This window comes from Amblyomma americanum, chromosome 5 (assembly GCF_052857255.1).
Source record: "Amblyomma americanum isolate KBUSLIRL-KWMA chromosome 5, ASM5285725v1, whole genome shotgun sequence".
Taxonomy (NCBI): domain Eukaryota; kingdom Metazoa; phylum Arthropoda; class Arachnida; order Ixodida; family Ixodidae; genus Amblyomma; species Amblyomma americanum.
This window is the reverse complement of record NC_135501.1, coordinates 177,377,458-177,393,717: the sequence shown is the minus strand read 5'-3', so window position 1 is coordinate 177,393,717 and position 16,260 is coordinate 177,377,458. Positions and strand designations below refer to the sequence as shown.

Here is a 16,260-nt window from a genome sequence, read left to right as displayed (position 1 = left end):
AGTTAGAGTGCGTACAGTATCATGTTCTTGACATATTCTTTGCACTGAACAAGTCTGTGATGAAGAGTTTTGTCGATTGTGCGCTGCCAAAGACGATGCGAAGGACGAGCGCAAGAACATTGGAAGGCGTAATCATGGCGGCACGCAGGGCTTCTATCTAAGCTCGAGGTTCAAAAAGACATGCCTACAATGTCTCTGCTCGGGTGGAATGTCTCAGGACTGACTTCAACGACACCTGCCTCGGCGCTTCGGTTTCCTTCCTCGCACAGCCTAAAGCCCCTATGGCGCAGCTTGGCTAACACATCTGATCCGACGAATCCGCCTACCACGCTCTCACCGGACAGGCGCTAACTTAAAGGGGCCATGACGTGGTCGCTCTTTATATTGCAGTTTTCTGCTTCAGTAACTAATACAAGAGCTTATGATTAAGTTTCCGAAATTTGGCTGCCCTGGATGCGCTGTATATTAAAAAAAAAATCCGATCGAAATTGAGAACAGGGAACTCCTCCTACCGGAAGCGACCGCCATATTGAATTCTCTCGTGACGTCACTAGGGTCGACACGGAGCAACGCCTTCTGCTCTCGTTGCTGCAATGTGCGCAGCGATGTCCCTTTCCCCCTGTACTTTCGTGGGCGAACGAAGTAGCAATCGTCCCTCATATATGAGTCGCTGGCGCTGCAAAAGCGTTATTAACAGTTACGCAGTTATTCTTCGGTATAGGTAGGGTCCGGTCACAGTAGGCCGAAGCGGCGGCGATCAACGGTCGGGTGAGCTGGTCGGTATACAAATGCGGTCGCTGATGCACCGGTCTCTCACGCTAGACCAGCGACGACGCCAGCACGACCAACAACCCCGTATCGCAATAGTGTAAAGAGTGAACTTAATGGGAACTGGCAGAGTGTGGTGGGGGACTAGTTTGTATGGCATTCTATAAACTTAATAACTTTAAAACTTATTGGACCTGATCATGCTAGCCACGGCGACATACGCGATGTGCGTGCACCAGCGAAGCTGTGCTTTCATTCGGTTCCTGCGCACAGAATCTATCGGTGAGACAAGCGACACGGGTAGAAAATGCCGCAGGACGGTGCCTGCCATGGGTACATGAGATGTTGGTAGTTAACAGTAGAGAGTAAGGGATCGTTGCACGTGGCGGTTATAAACTGAAAACGCAGAAATAAACTCATACCGAAACGAACAAGATTAGGGAAGCTACAGGCAACAGGTGTATTTAGAGCTGATTTTGCCGAAAAGTCTGCTGCTTCATTTTGTAAAATACCGCAGTGACCTGGTATCCAAACGAAGTGCAATTCTTTCACCCATCCAGGAATAAAAACTTCAGTGAGCGTCTCAAAAAAGCGTTTCGTGTGGACTCCAGCGCCAACAACAAAAAGACAATCTGAAAGAAATATCACCTGAGAAACAGTTGTGGGAATTTTCAAAGCGGCCAGCCCAAGAGCTATAAACTCTGCTAGAAATATGGTTGTGTAATCCGGGACTCTAACCGAGAAGCTCCACGAGAGAGACTCTGAAAAAATACCATCCGCTGCCTTCTGGCCTGCCCCAGACGCATCTGTAGCAATCACAATATGCTGGGGGAAATGGGCAAGGTGATCACAGAGGAGACCAGTTACTGTCCTTGCAGGCACATTATTCGCATTAGGTGGGAAAATATAATAAAAGCAATATCCACAGGGGACGCTGCCTATTCAACTCCGAACAAAATTGAGATCCACACCAACGTTGGATAAAAGGTTCTGAGTAAAAACAACTTGAAAGCGGCGGAACCTTGGCCAATGAGGAGTGAGAAAAAGGGCTAGGTGGGAGACGAAAATAGGAGTAGCCACACCAGAAGCCGACTCAAATGCCCGCAATATAGTACTGACAGTTAAAATGTGAAAACGGGAGCTAAGGTCGGGAATACGAGCCTCCAGGTACAGAACTGCGGTAGAAACTGATTGAGGGAGACCTAGACAGAGGCGCAGTGCGCGCCTTTCTAACAGCAGCAACGGATGAAGCTTATATTTAGGGGAGCCGCACATGCACACATGCAGCAGGGAAGTCGTCTCATTCGACACTTTTTCCAGCTCCTTTCGTGATTCAAGGTTACTCTTGTGCCACCTTGTGATAATCTGAGTTTAATTATTGAGCCGATAAATAGCGGACAAGAAATTGGTAGCCAGCTGCAAAACAGCTGACATCGGCGAAGGCTTGCACGGCAAGTGCCGTTTTTCACATACGGGAGCACTTGACTGCTGAAAAGAAACCACACTCATAACATAAAAATAACATGTTTCGGAGCGTAAATAATGAAGCAGGGGTCCATCGATTTCGGTTTTCTCAACAATCACAAAACGAGCAAGTCCGCTTTCCCAAGGATCACTCAGCTCGTGTACTAAGCTGAACGTTTCCCAAAAGAAAACACCATGATAGTCATGATAGTCTATGTAAAAAGGAACCTTCCTGCCTGATAAGGTAACGGCTGCCGCAGTGGGTTTTCCAAACTTCCTCTCGAAAAACAGCATGTGCCCCTTGATCTCGTGCACTTGCATAATCCTTCATCATTCTCTTTAGGTCGATAGCTCTTAACGTGTCTCTGCATGTGTATTCCGACGCCGTCAGGTATGCGCTGAGTTCGTATGCCTCGCCGTCGAGTCTACAATTTCATATTAGTCGCCATTCATTCTGCTGCTTTGTTGTGTGCGCACAACAATAAAAACATTCTGCTCCAGTTTGAGCCTCATAGTGATTGCCCCCACCAGACTTGCGCAGCCAGGGACTAACGCAACCGCGGACGATACTGCTTTCCCGTTGGATCTCTTCAAATCAACCCCGTTTCTCTGCTGCATGATCATTATTACTATGTTGATCACTGTCGTGGGAGGCTTCGGGGATACCCTTGATCTTTTAGAACCTTCTTCGCTTTCTTCTCCAGTGATTAACGATTTTTGCTCTCCTGAGCAGCCTTCATCGTGCGTCTCGCCTTATCTGCTTCCGCTTCTTCCCTGCCACGATTCACATTCCCGAAGTTCTTCTGATTGCGTGCTCTCTATATTCTCTCGCCTCTTGAATTTGCGGGATCTGCATGCTTTCTGGGTCGTAGTCCCACTGGCTGACTATACCGGCTGGTCTCTCGTAGTACCAGCCACCTCAGAGGCCGAGATGACGTTAGGCTTATCAATAAGAATACGAGAGGGAAAGCACCTTAGGTGGTTGTGCAACAAACCTTGAAGTAAAGGAAAGGGCTGCAGCTTTGCATTCGATGGGAAAATGACATCGAACGCAATCTGTACAGAAGGTGACTTCTTAAATATTTGGCGGACATCTGTGAAATTAATGTTCAAGGGATCAAGGAGAGACTGCACGAAACACATAAGTGAAGCATGCAAACGAGACCAGGTGGAACTAAAAAAGACTGCAAGTTGACTAAGAAATATTGTACTGGGTGCGTAAGAGATGAGTCGCGCAATTTTCAAAATGATTGAACTTTGAAAACGTTTGACGGTATAGATTCTCGAGCACTAGCGTGGGCTTATACCTTCGTCCTCGTCTTTCAGCACAGTGAGACACTCCACGGCAAAGGCAGATCACAAAATTGTTCAGGAATGAATCAGGTGCATCACTGATCATGACATGTAATTTCGCTATAACTGAAGGCAAGGAACGAAATGCTCACACGTAGTTGAGTTCATTCATCATTTCGTAACACTACACCTATCTTCATCTTCTTTACTGAGATTATCATCATCGTACCGGCGCGCCACGAGTGCACGCTCCCACTAAGGGCAACGGCTAGAGGAAGCACGCCTTTCCACGCCCGCCATACTTGCGCTAGAGACGGTGCATTGCTTTCTAAGCCCTTGTACCAGCCCTCGCGGATCCCTTCGACCAGCCGAGCATCGTGGTCTCCACCGCCATGTCACGCGCCGGCAGTCCAAGGTCGGTCACGCCAACAGCGTCCGTCAGTTTTACCCGGGCGCCCACCACCGGCTTATCGACCGAAGAAGTGCGGTCTAGTGGACCGTATGCCCACGGCAGCTTCCAACAGAGGATGCTCATCTTCGGCATCGCCGCCATGGTGGCACTGATATGTCACAGCCAGTCATTCGCCCTCATCTCGGGCCCCGTGGACCACTGGTGCAAGCCCCCACCGCAGTTCTCCCATCTGTCGGTCGAGAATTGGAAAAACGTGGGCATACCTCTGGACGAAAACGGCGGCTACAGCCAGTGCTACGCCTACGTCAATCCCATATTTGGTAACAGCAGCGGCCCCACGGAGACATTTGCATGTGATGCGTGGGACTACGATCAAGGACTGGCCAGGCGGACTGTCCGCAGCTTCTGGAACATGGTCTGCCACCGGTCGTGGCTGCGGGCCCTGGCCGACGCAGTCTACATGAGTGGAGCACTGGTCTTCGTTCCCTTGGCCGGGTACGTGGCTGACATGTCGGGCAGGCAGCCGGTCATCACTGCAGCAGTAATGTGTTTGCTCTTCAGTGCTCTGGGCAGCTGCTGCGCGGACACATACTTCGTCTACGTGGCCTCGCGGTTCGTCAGCTCAGGTAGCGTGAGCAGCATCTTTGTCATCACATTTATCTTGATCTACGAACTCACTCCGTTCAAGTACCAGGCATCCTACCTAGTCCTCTTGACCTCTGTCCCCTTTGTCTGCGCCGATGTGTTCGTCTTCTTCATGGTCCGCCTTGTTTTGTCCTGGTATTGGCTGCAAACGGTCGTCTTGAGTCCCACGGTACTTTTGCTATCAACGTTCTATGTTACCAACGAGTCACCGCTCTGGCTCATCACGATGTCGCGGTTCCGAGAAGCCGAGATAGTCATGAAGCGAGCTGCCAAGATAAACGGCGTAAAGCTCGAAGCAGCCAAGCAGTCGGTGCGCAGACTGCGCTCGGAGCTTAAAGGGCGTGAGGGCAGTCACACCGCCGCCTCACCGGCCGCCGTCGTGAGCGTAGGCGACCTTCGGGAACGAGCCGTTGTCGTCTTCCTCATGAGCTTCGCCGTCATGCTCGCTTACTACCGCATGTTGTGGGCCGTGCTGGAGCTCCAAGGTTCCGAGGTGGTGAAGGTCACGGACTTTTGCTTGGGCATACCCAGCTACATGGCCCTATACATCGCCGTTAACATCGCCGGCAGGAAGCAGCTTCTCTTGTTCATGCTACCGCTGCTCGGAGGTCTGCGCAGCCTGTGTGGTGTGTTTGTGTACGCACGACCCTGGTACATCTCCTACGTTCTCATGACCATCGCAAAGCAGTGCCCCAGCCTGACCGCAACCGCACACTACATCTTTATTGCGGAACTGTTCCCCACGAGCGCTCGATGTGCAGTCATGTGCGCAGCGTACGCCTGTGGTCGAGTAGGGGCGGTAGTTGCCTCTTCACTTCGCCTGCTGAAGGATTACGGACGCGATGATGTGGGCTTTGCAATCGTTGGCAGCGTGGTATTTTCCAGCCTCTTACTTGTTCTGCGACTGCCCGAGACCAGCTTTGGACTCCAACAACAGCCAAACAAAGAGCAGAGGAAGGACCCGCTGTTCCTAATGCAAGTGTCATTGAATGGGATGCCTCATGGGAGTGGACGAAAAAGTCCGCGACGAGCTGGCAAGGCCCGTCGATGACATCGTAGGATCATGCGCGAAGATTGAAGAACGTGCTGTAAAAGGAGGCAGATTTCGACTTTTGTTTATAGTTGTGTGTATAGGCTGAACAAGAACTCTAAGCAGATGTGCAGTGAACTAACTTATAACAACGTATAATTTCGCATGGCTACTCTCTAACCCCGATTGGTTCCTATCTCCACTGGGCGCCTATCTTCATTTCGTGTGTAATGTCCTCTGCGTTGCGACGCGCACAATAAATACTTCAAGCTTGCAGAATCAACCATAAGAGTTTTAAATAAATCTAATTGCCGACGTTCCTGGTTTGGTTCGTTTGACATAATGCCTTCATAAGTCAGTAGTCAATGAGCAGCATCTAATCGTTCCACACGCTTCGGCGAATAGCTACGAGAGGCGTATCAACAGGCCCTGTACCATGTATGCTTCTAATGACTTCGTCAGTACAAACATACAAGCGCAGCCGGAGCACTCTGGTTCGATCTCGGCCGCAGCGGCCGGGTTTCGATGCAGGCGAAACGGAAAAGGCGCTCGTGAACTGTCCATGCCGGTGCAGGTGTTCGCCATGACGTGAAACACTGTGCTTTTCTCTTTCCTCAAAAACTAATTAGCGTACGCCGAGCACTAAACCCCAAAAACGTGAGGGAATGTGGCGCCATCTGTCAGTTGCAGCAAGTTTCTATGTAGGAATTTTTTAGCGCTCTCTGTTAGTTGCGCCTTCCGCGTATCTAGGAAGCCGCGTTAGGTGCAATAGGTCACGGTCGTGTGCGTCAACATTACAAGAATTTAACCAGTGTCGCGGCTCAGAATCCAAGCTAGTAAAGCCCCTTGATAATAAGAAAGTAGCGACACTGTCCTCCGCGCCGCGCTTTCCTCCTCGATTCTCCTCGCGCGGCGGCTGTGAGCTCTGCGCACGGCACGCTTTTTCTCCTTGGCGCCCGCCGGCCGACCGCAACAGTGAGCGAAGCGCGTGTTTTTGGGCCAGCTCTGCGCTCCAGGAGTGCACAAAATCTTTGAAAAATTGCAAGAAGAACATTGAGAATGCCGAAAGTAACGTTCATGAAGAGAATGGTTTCTTCTTAGAAATGTGTGAATGGGGAATACTGACGCAAACAAAGCCTTAAGGCGAGCTCGGTACTGCAGACATTTAAGTCACATGATAAGGTGTTTTAGTTTGCGCTCCTGATTTAGTACTGCCTCTGATTTTGTCTGTGTTTATTTTTTAGAACGTGAACTCTGTCGCCGCAGTACAACTTCGGAAAACGACCCGGGCTGGTGCTCTGGACTTCAAGATCAGAGAAGGTCAAAGCGGAACATAGTCTGTTTCGCTACTGTCAAGCTATGAGTCTATGCATAGTATATGTCGCGGGTATACTTATTATGACTAATTACTGGAAACCAAATAAATCGATATTTAGTAGATTACAATTAAAACCCAAATTTGCGCTGCAGCATCGAGTCATATACAGTCGGAAAACATAGGCCAACTGTAATGTTACCGTGCTAGCCAGCGATCCACATTAATCTCCGTTAATTAGTTAATTTGCTACAAAACCAAACAATGAGCTAGACAATGAAATCGTATACTTTGCGACAGAAACAGCGCAGCACGAGACAAAGAAGGGACAGGAGAAACACGACGCTTTGTCTCGTGCTGCGCTGTTCCTGCCGCAATATCAAGCACCAACCAGCCCAACTTTCCACCTTGCTAAAGTGTTATACTGTTGAAAACCTTAGGATGAATGCAAATGCTCTGAATTATTTTACGATACCTATTAATTAGCGTTATTGAGCTATATGCAATCAAAACAACCCTTTGCATTGTAGTATCGAGTCATATACCTTTCGGAAGCTTAGGCTCAGTGCAAATGAGGTGTGCTAGTTATCGGCCCGAAGGAAATCGGGCGGAGAGCCGACCCTCAGGGAAAGGGCGAGCAAGGGGCAAGGAGAAGGCGAGGAGGTCGCGCGGCGGCGGCAAAATTCAATGGTTGGCGGTACTTTCATGTTATCAAGGGGTTTTACAAGCTAGCGGTGCAAGGTGGCTCCACTGGCGGGAACGAGAACTAATGGCGCTGTAGCAGACGACGTGCTCCCACTGCATGAAGAAGGCGGCTACAGCTAGTGCTGTGCCTACGTCCGTCTCCTAGTCGGTAACGACAGAGGACCCGTCAGGACGTTTACTTGCGACACGTGGGACTACTATCAAGGACGGGCCCGGCGCACTGCCCGCAGCTTCTGGAACATGGTCTGCCACAGGCGATGGATGCGGGTAGTGGCCGACGCCATCTAGATGAGTGGAGAGCAGTGAAAGTAATACACAGACAAGGCAGCAACGGGGCAAGTTCGTTGTGTATATTGATTGGAAAAAATTGGCAGTGGCTTAGATCGGCAAAGCCAGGATATACGTAGCGAGAGGTACCAAAGAAAAGCCTTAGTGGCGGAGTGGAAGCGTCTCCATCTCGAGCGCCGATAGCCCTGGTTCGATTCCCGGATTCTACGCCGGCTTTTTTCTTTTTGTATTCTTTGAGTACTGTGCGTGCCTGCAGCATCAAACGGCGGCGCTGATAATAAAAGATTTTATCACCAGGGAGGTTAAAGGCGTGCCTACAAACAGCGTGGCAGCAACCTCACATTGCTCAAGCCTGCAGAGCTACCCTGAAACCTGGCCGAAAACCCATGAAAGTGGAACGGCCTCACCAAAAATAAATATCCCGCACAATTGAAGTACCTTACTCTGGGTATAAAATAAAAAGTATTGATCATACGATTAATGACGTTGAAGGAGATTTCATTCAAGAGATGTTTATTGGCACCAGTTATTGGCACCAGTTTGTTTGCACTGCCTCACTTCTCATTGCCATCTCCATCTCGAGAACGTTGCTGCAGATTGATGTCGATGACCTCAGGCTTAATGGCAGCTTTCAACCGAATTCTAATCTTCATTGCTTTTATTCGGAAGTGCAGCTCCTGGCATTTTTGCGGTACAACGCTTTCCTCCTTTTAATTTGCATAATTACCAATTTATAAAGCACGAAAAAAGAATGAAAGAATTTTTTTGCGGGACTCTGACAAGAAAACAGCGCATCTATAACTTTTTATTATAGGATGGATAATTAGTGCCGCTGCCCTACACCGCTGAGGGCTTAAAAGAAGAAGATAGGCAAATATTCCACACGCACCAGTGCTCCGGAAATACGAGAAACGGCGCTTTGGTTGCGGTGAGGGAGCCGTGGATCACCACGCACCACCCATTTTCATTTCACTGTGCATTGAAGTAGGCCACGCTCGTCGCAGGGAAAGCTGCATCCATCAGAGTGAAGACGCGACCGCATCCAGCCAGCCTTTGCTTGCGCCATGTTTTTCGTCATGCTAGTTGCTTTGGTAGCGGCCGACTGGTGAAATCACACTATCTCACTAGCTCTTTTTCCGTCGTCAGTCTTTCTGTCGACTGTTCGGGTACCGAAAGTGTATACGTCGCCCTTAGCTGAGGCCCTGGTGTATGCCGACTGCAGCATCCTTTAGAGGACGCTACCACTTGTTCCTCTGTGCAAGATAAACGTGTGCTGTCATAAACGGCATTAGGCGGCTTCATGAGAGAGTCGGGAGCTTTTGTCCTTCCCGCGATTAGGCAATTCCGTCTTCACCGATATTTTTTTTTTCGCAACTACGCTCAGGAGGTATCCCTCAACTCTTGGAGCAGCGAACCTGTAGCAGGCCTGTGCTTGGTTGTCGCAGCGCTGGTTCTCCGCCTGAAATTTCGGATTCCCTATTCGATCACTGCCGCCCTACCCATCGCCGGCCTCGTGCTTCTCGTCGACCCGCGCTCAATCCGGGACCTGCTCCTCTTCGACGTGGCCACCATGCACGCAATGGACCTCCTTCCGTTCGTCAACTCTTCGAAATTCATCTCTACGGACGCATTTATCATGCGCGTAAGCAAATATGACCAAGGCCCTGGGTTTGCTTTGGGCAGAGGTAATAGCTGTGTCTGTTAAAAACCCTCTGCAAAGGATGGCACCGTGGGTAAGAAAAGCAGAAGATACGTGCACATTAAATCGTCCATCCTTCTCCCTCCTATCATTTTTCTGTCCAGCTGTAACCTGTAACAATGTAACTTGTAACCGGTAGCTGTTACCTGTAACAACTAATATTACAACTCAGTGTCAGCTATGCCCAGCAATAGATCATCCGGCGCGGTTCTTTATTTTTTTTAGCCGCATGCTCCTCTGCCAAGACACGAAAATGGAGGGCGGGTCCGGAAGCGCGAGAGGGGCCGTCATCTCCAGCAAATCGTTTTTCAAACCTCCTCACGCATGCTTCTTCTTGTAACTACGTTGCGGTTTTTACTGACCAATAAAAGCCTCCTCACGACTTTGGTCATGTGAGGCCCATGACGTTATAGTGCAGCAGTATTCTTGTGAGGGAAGATGACGTCAATAATTTATTTGTAAACTATGGGCTCAATTTTGAGGACACACACACGGCATGAGCGCTTGGCGCCGTTTTGTCTGGACAATCTTGCATTTTATAACCACTTTGACAAATGTTTCATTGACCCTTCAATAGCTGAGCTCAACGCCGAGCTGTTCTGCAGGTTGACGCTGCGGAAGATAAGAGCTAACGATTTCTCACGGCTCTCCACCTTTCTCAAGTTTCGCCGCGGTAAAACTTGTGGTACCGGGACACCACGTACAGCCCCCGTTAAAAGTATTCCGGCCACAGTGTTCACTTCCAGTGGAATGAATGTCCCGTTAATACTCTTTTACATGGAGCATTCAAAGGAGACGTTAAACATAAAGCTTCTTTACAGCGAGAGTGAGCCTTCTCGCATTTTAGGGCCCTTTGGTCGTTAACGGTGCCGTGGTGACACTATCATGCGGCTCAAACGGAAAACCTTTGGCCTGAATATTTTCGAACGACCCTGTCGCTGGTTGGCCTCAGTGTTAAAAGCACATTCTTCAAAACGTGACTGAGCGTGGCCGGGTGAACGCATATTCTTCTCAAATCCCGGGTACATTCAAGTCTGTATAGGGACTTTTTTTTTTAAAAATGCGTCAATTCTCCAGCTTGAGTGGTATTGAAAGACTGGAAGTAATAATGACAGTGCTTTCAAGCCATCACATTTTCAAGTTATTGTTACACAAAGTTTGCTGTGAGGTGCGATCCTAAACTTTCGATTGGTTAAAACTTTTTCTTGCTCTCAGCCGTCAAATAAAGCTGAAGTTTCACGAGCACCCAGCTGGATGAATCTGGCAGAAATATTCATTCTGCTACGCATACATTCGACTACATTATCCTCATGATGCATTTTTGCATGTATTCCCAAGGCATTCAGACCACGTGCAACACAGCGCTTGATGAATTTCCACAGTGAAAGTGGTTGCATCTAGTGTTGAACATTTAGCCTCTGATTTCATGGCAACCACGAGACTTGGCAAATATATTTTTGTTTTAAAACTGACTAACAAAACATTTGCTCTCGTCTAAAAGAGGGTGAAAAAAGTACCACAGGCTGTGACTAATTCATTCTTGAAGATACGTTTTTGTAACAGTCATGGGTGATGCTGTTTGCAGGCACGCGTACGAGAGTGCTGCCAGCTGTCGTGCAAGCTGACGGCTGACGCGGCCCGTGGGATTATCCGGCTGGCCATGTCGCTGTCAATGCTATGCACCATGGGGAGCCGCATCTACTTTGCTGTGCAGCCCCACCCGTACGGGATACAAGAGGCGCTGCATTTGCAACAGCCCCTTCAACACGCCCTCTACCGGCGTAAAGGATGATCGCAGGCCGTAAGCTATTCTCTTGCAGCTGAACCCTGTCGGTTGGCTCAATTGGTTGCGACGGGTTATCTGACAGCCTCAGGCAAGCAACATTTACCAAAGAGAAGAAAAGAGATTGACAGGTGATTAATAGGATAAATGTATGTTGACACTAATTTTAGACAAAATAAGAGCGGTTGCTCTACTCTACGCAAAGGTCGCTCACTATTCCGTGCCTGATTTGATCTTCGTTTAACCTTGAGAAGTACCGCATAGCCACGGATTGACCTTGGCCGATTCGGACCAATATCGATGTCAAACCATAATTGACTGTGCCCGATACAATGGCGACCTGTATATGTAGCCTGTGTCATTTAAAAAAAAACGTTGCCCGGCCCACCGCCTAAATTTGACCTCGGTCGGTTTAGACCAAAATCGATATAGCCCGAAATTGCGCATGCCCGACACGATGCCGACCTCAAACTTTACCCAGGTTCTTTCACAAAATTTTCCTCTGGCCACCCGCTTAATTTCGCTTTAACCAATATTGATGTCCAACAATGACTGTGCGTGCCCGGAACGATGGCGACATCCAAATGTGTCCTGGGCCATCAGCAAAATGCTATCGCTCGACCTTTGGGCATAACCGCAGTTATATCCTACCTAACTTATTTGTTTCGCATTGCTTTCCTATTGCATCCTTGTAATTGATTTTGCCATCTCTTCTTCGTCTCACTTCTCCGTGGGCTTCCGCTGTGTGGAGACTTGCGGGACGGACGAGGGGGGGGGGGCATGTAGTGCAAGTGAGTGGACAGCGGAGCTTCGTGGCAGCTCATGATTTTTTAGCGACGGGTGCTTCGGAGAGCCACCTGCCGCTCCCGGAGGGTTCACGAAGGGTACCCCAATGCACTTTGTGCCTCTAGAAGAGCTGAAGGGTGGAGGCTTCGCACATACCTAAATGCAGACGGCGGATATTTCAACAAAATATGGCCGCAATCCTAACGCAGTAGAATGAATCAAAAAGGCTAGCTTTAATCTGGGCCCTTGTATGTTTGTCCGACAGCAAAAGAGACAGTTGTGGCATTGAAAACAGATTTTGCGAATTTTCCTGCCTGTTTATATAAACCCCAAAACGTCTCGTTTCCACTGCTTTGAAGTGAATGGGTTTTGCGATCCGCGCCCCCAAAATCAGTGTCAACGCAAGCACTTACGAAATCGGCCGCTGGTAGCGATACTTTTCTTTTTTTCTCGCCTCTAAAAGCTGCGTTTTCTATGCAAATGTTCTGTCCGTGATTATACAGCGGTACATTATCGATATATTTCATCTTCAGTACAGCCAATGTCCCTTTTAAGAACTGTCTCGTCTAAATTCGTCGTGCGGTTTCTGGTTAGCGAAAAGCTGCGACGTTTCTCGAAAGTTTAATGTCATCTGCGTTTCTTTCTCGATCGTGTGAGGATGATTGTGTAGCGACCCCTTCGCTACAAATTTGCAAATGGAAAGAAGTCATTGTCATTCATAGAGAGCTTTAAATCATTGAAGGGAGTACTATACCTGAGCTTTCCGGCACGCCAGGAAACCCGGCTGGCATCAGCTTTTCACAAAAATTGTTCAAGGAAAAATGTAGGCCAGTAATAAGCATCTTTTCGAAAGTTTTAGTCGTGGTTGAATCTCGTCCTCTGTGCAAACTTACGCCGAGAAAAACTGACCTCTCTTATGCCGCAGGTTGGTCTCCGGCGTGGCCAGGTCCGCCGACCCTCGCGGCTGGCTTCAGCACAACAAAATTGCGCTCCTGCAGGCTGTTCGACTCAGCAGGCGAAGACAACCTGCGAGTGAAATCCTTACCGTTGCGAATAAACGTTGTGAAAATGTTGTTCCTTCAGTCTACCGTTTCGTGCCCAAGAATGAACCTAAATATTAGAAAAAAGTTTGGGATTATCAAACCAGCTCAGAGCAAGAGCCATCAAGTCAAGGGACAGGGTAAAGCTCCGCCACCAGTTTTAAGCCGAAAGCCTTTAATGGCTCATCATTGTCCGTTGGTCCGCGAAATCTGTCGCACTATAGCTGTCAATCAAATGATGTCAACTAGATAAGAAAAAAATTTCTGCGCACGAATTGATCAGGACCACCATCCTTCCGTTCCGCAGGCGTGCGTGTTAACGACTACGCTACTTCCTGCCAACACATTTCTAGTCACCGTGGCCCCCTCTCGGCTGCGGGCCACTGTAGTAGCATTTCCGTTTTATTTCATTTCCACCATTCGGTGGCGCAATTTCATTTGTCCAAAGGCTATTTTGTTTATTTTTAACTGGATTAACACCCACGAAACATTCTTATTCATTTTTCTGCCTCAACTTATATTCTGTCTAGCGCAAGGACGCCGGAGAGTGTTTGAGGAAAGGCGTCGAATAAGACGGATGTCCTCAAGCGCCCTCTAGTGTCTCCAGCATTCAAGATTCACAAACAATTGTTTACCTTATCAACACCTTAACCACACATCAGGGACAAAAGCAGCACGCCCCGCGCTAAAGGCTTTCGCCTCACCGCACTTTAGGTCCACAAAGTGCCCCCCCCCCCTCCTGAATATTTTAAAGGTTTGTACGCTAAATTGGTCCGCGTCTGTCTCAACAAGAACTGCTCCCATCAAATCCATCGAAGCAGCGATCCATCTGGGAAGAAGCCGTCCAACCGAGCTCCACCATCCCTCCGCGCTCCTGGAAGCTCTGCTCTGCTGGGAACGATCGGCTAAGTTTCGGGTGGCTGGTGATGGCATTTTCTCTCTGCGTCTTTGCGCGGTAAGGCAGTAAGCCCGGGCTATGTCCACCCAGTCTCCCGGCCGGGGGAGCTCCCTCTGGTCGGCTTCTCTGTCCACTGATCTTCTACCGTTGGAAGCTTTTTTGCGCAGTGGTGTCGGCAGTATCCCTGTCGCGCTGGTGCCTAAGGATGGTGGCGCAATCAAGATGAACAACCCTGGTGCTGTTCGGGCTGCTGTCCAGTCGGCGACTTCTCATTATGAGTCAATCTCACAGGCACGCCAGTTTGGACGCGGCGGGATTCTGTGCAGATCGCCAGACCTCGCATGTGTAAGAGATTTGCTAAACTCCTCATCCTTTGCCTCCCTTCGGGTAAATTCCTTTATCCCTTCACATCTGGCGTGCACGAAAGGTATTGTACGAGGTGTAGATTCTTCACTGTCTCCGGCAGAGACTCTTGAGCTTCTGTCGGCTGCAGGTGTTGTTGCTGTGCACCGCTGTAGCCGGGATGTAAACAACTTGCGGATGCCCACTGAATCAGTTATTGCTACCTTTGCCGGCACTTCCTGCCCCTCTGAAATCAAGGCATGGCCTCTAATTTTTCCGTAGACCCATTATCATCTCGGCCTCTGCAGTGTAACAACTGCTGGCGCTATGGACATAGCGCCGGCGGTTGCAAATCCAACTTGAGGTGTTGAAACTGTGGGGATGGTCATTCAAGGAGCACCTGCACTGAGAAGAAGGAGAAGTGTTGCCTTTGCGGTGGTGCCCACTCTGCAAACTACTCAGATTGTCCATCTCGAGCTCAGGAAATCCAAATTCTGGAGATAATTGACAGGAAACGCTGTTCGCGCCGTGACGCTATTACAGAGGCCAAAGAACGTGTCCACGGTTAGTCCGGTGTGACCGCTCGGCAAGGTGTCATGTTAGACTCAACGCTGTCCCAGGCAATTGCGGCTGCTGTGGAGGCTTCGATTTCTAAAATGGTAGAAAAGATTGTCGCAAGTGTGTCGAAGTGCATTACAAACGTTCTAGCGACTCAGCTTACACATGCCGTGCAGGCCAGTTTGGCACCTCTTTCGACAGAAAATTCCCTCTCCTCTTATCCGGTCTCCAATTCCAGTAGCATCACAACCCCAGGAACAAACTTCTGTCCCTTCCGCTGTACCTACCTCGGGTACTTCGAGGGATGTTGGTATAATATATGATTCCGAGATGGTGGAGCCTGATGCACGGCTTCTTAAGCGCACCGGGTCCCCCATGTCTCATTCGTTGTCTTCTCTGTGCACCCAGCCCAAATCAATGAAGGAGCAGCTTGGCACTAAACCCAAGGATAACATTTTGGAGCAGGCAGTTGCTGTTGCTAGACTTTCGCAACCATAGCGTAGTTGCGAGTTCTGCAGTGGAACTGTCGCTCTATTCTTTCCGCTTCCACAGATTTACACTGCATTTCTACCCAGCTTAATCCGGATGTCATAATTCTGCATGAAACGTGGCTTTCAACCGACAAACATTTTCATATCAAAAATTACCGTTCATTTCGCCTAGACCGCTAGTCAAGAGGCGGGGTTTTTCTAACTAGTCTCTTCAAAATTTTGCCACAGTGCTATGGTATCTTTTCAACAAATGTCTCCTGACTGTGAGATTTTAGTACTAGACTTTGTACTTCCTGGGTGCTCTCCATTTTCAATAGCAAATTGTTATTTCCCCAATGGAGACCAGGATGTTAGACCTCTGGACTTGTTACTCGCTAACTGTAAAAACCCAGTTCTCGTGGCTGGGGACTTCAATTCTCACCATTCTCACCTTCAATTCTCACCAGGACTAATACATGCGGCAAGCGCCTTTGGGTCTGGGTTTCTGATCACAATCTGATGTGCTAAAATACAGGATCGGCCACTTATCTTCGCTCACACACTCAATCTGTTTTAGATCTCACGTTCACTAGTCCTGGCATTGGCGTAACGGATTGGTCGACTGTTGACAGCGGCACCTCAAGTGACCATATACCTATTCATTTTGATATCATATGTCGTGTTACTCCGGCGTCTTCTCAGTTGAGGTCACATGTAAATTATGACAGATTTCAGACGGCGTTGCGCTCTGCCCTTGCTTCAGT

General features: G+C 48.9%; 1 protein-coding gene across 1 annotated transcript; it reads left to right on the top strand.

Moving 5' to 3' along the window:
- Positions 1-3,917: 3,917 nt before the first annotated feature.
- Positions 3,918-5,633, top strand: LOC144134398 (organic cation transporter protein-like). Its single transcript, XM_077667320.1, has one exon. The coding sequence runs from the start codon at positions 3,918-3,920 to the stop codon at positions 5,631-5,633; it is 1,716 nt and encodes a 571-aa protein (XP_077523446.1).
- Positions 5,634-16,260: the final 10,627 nt, after the last annotated feature.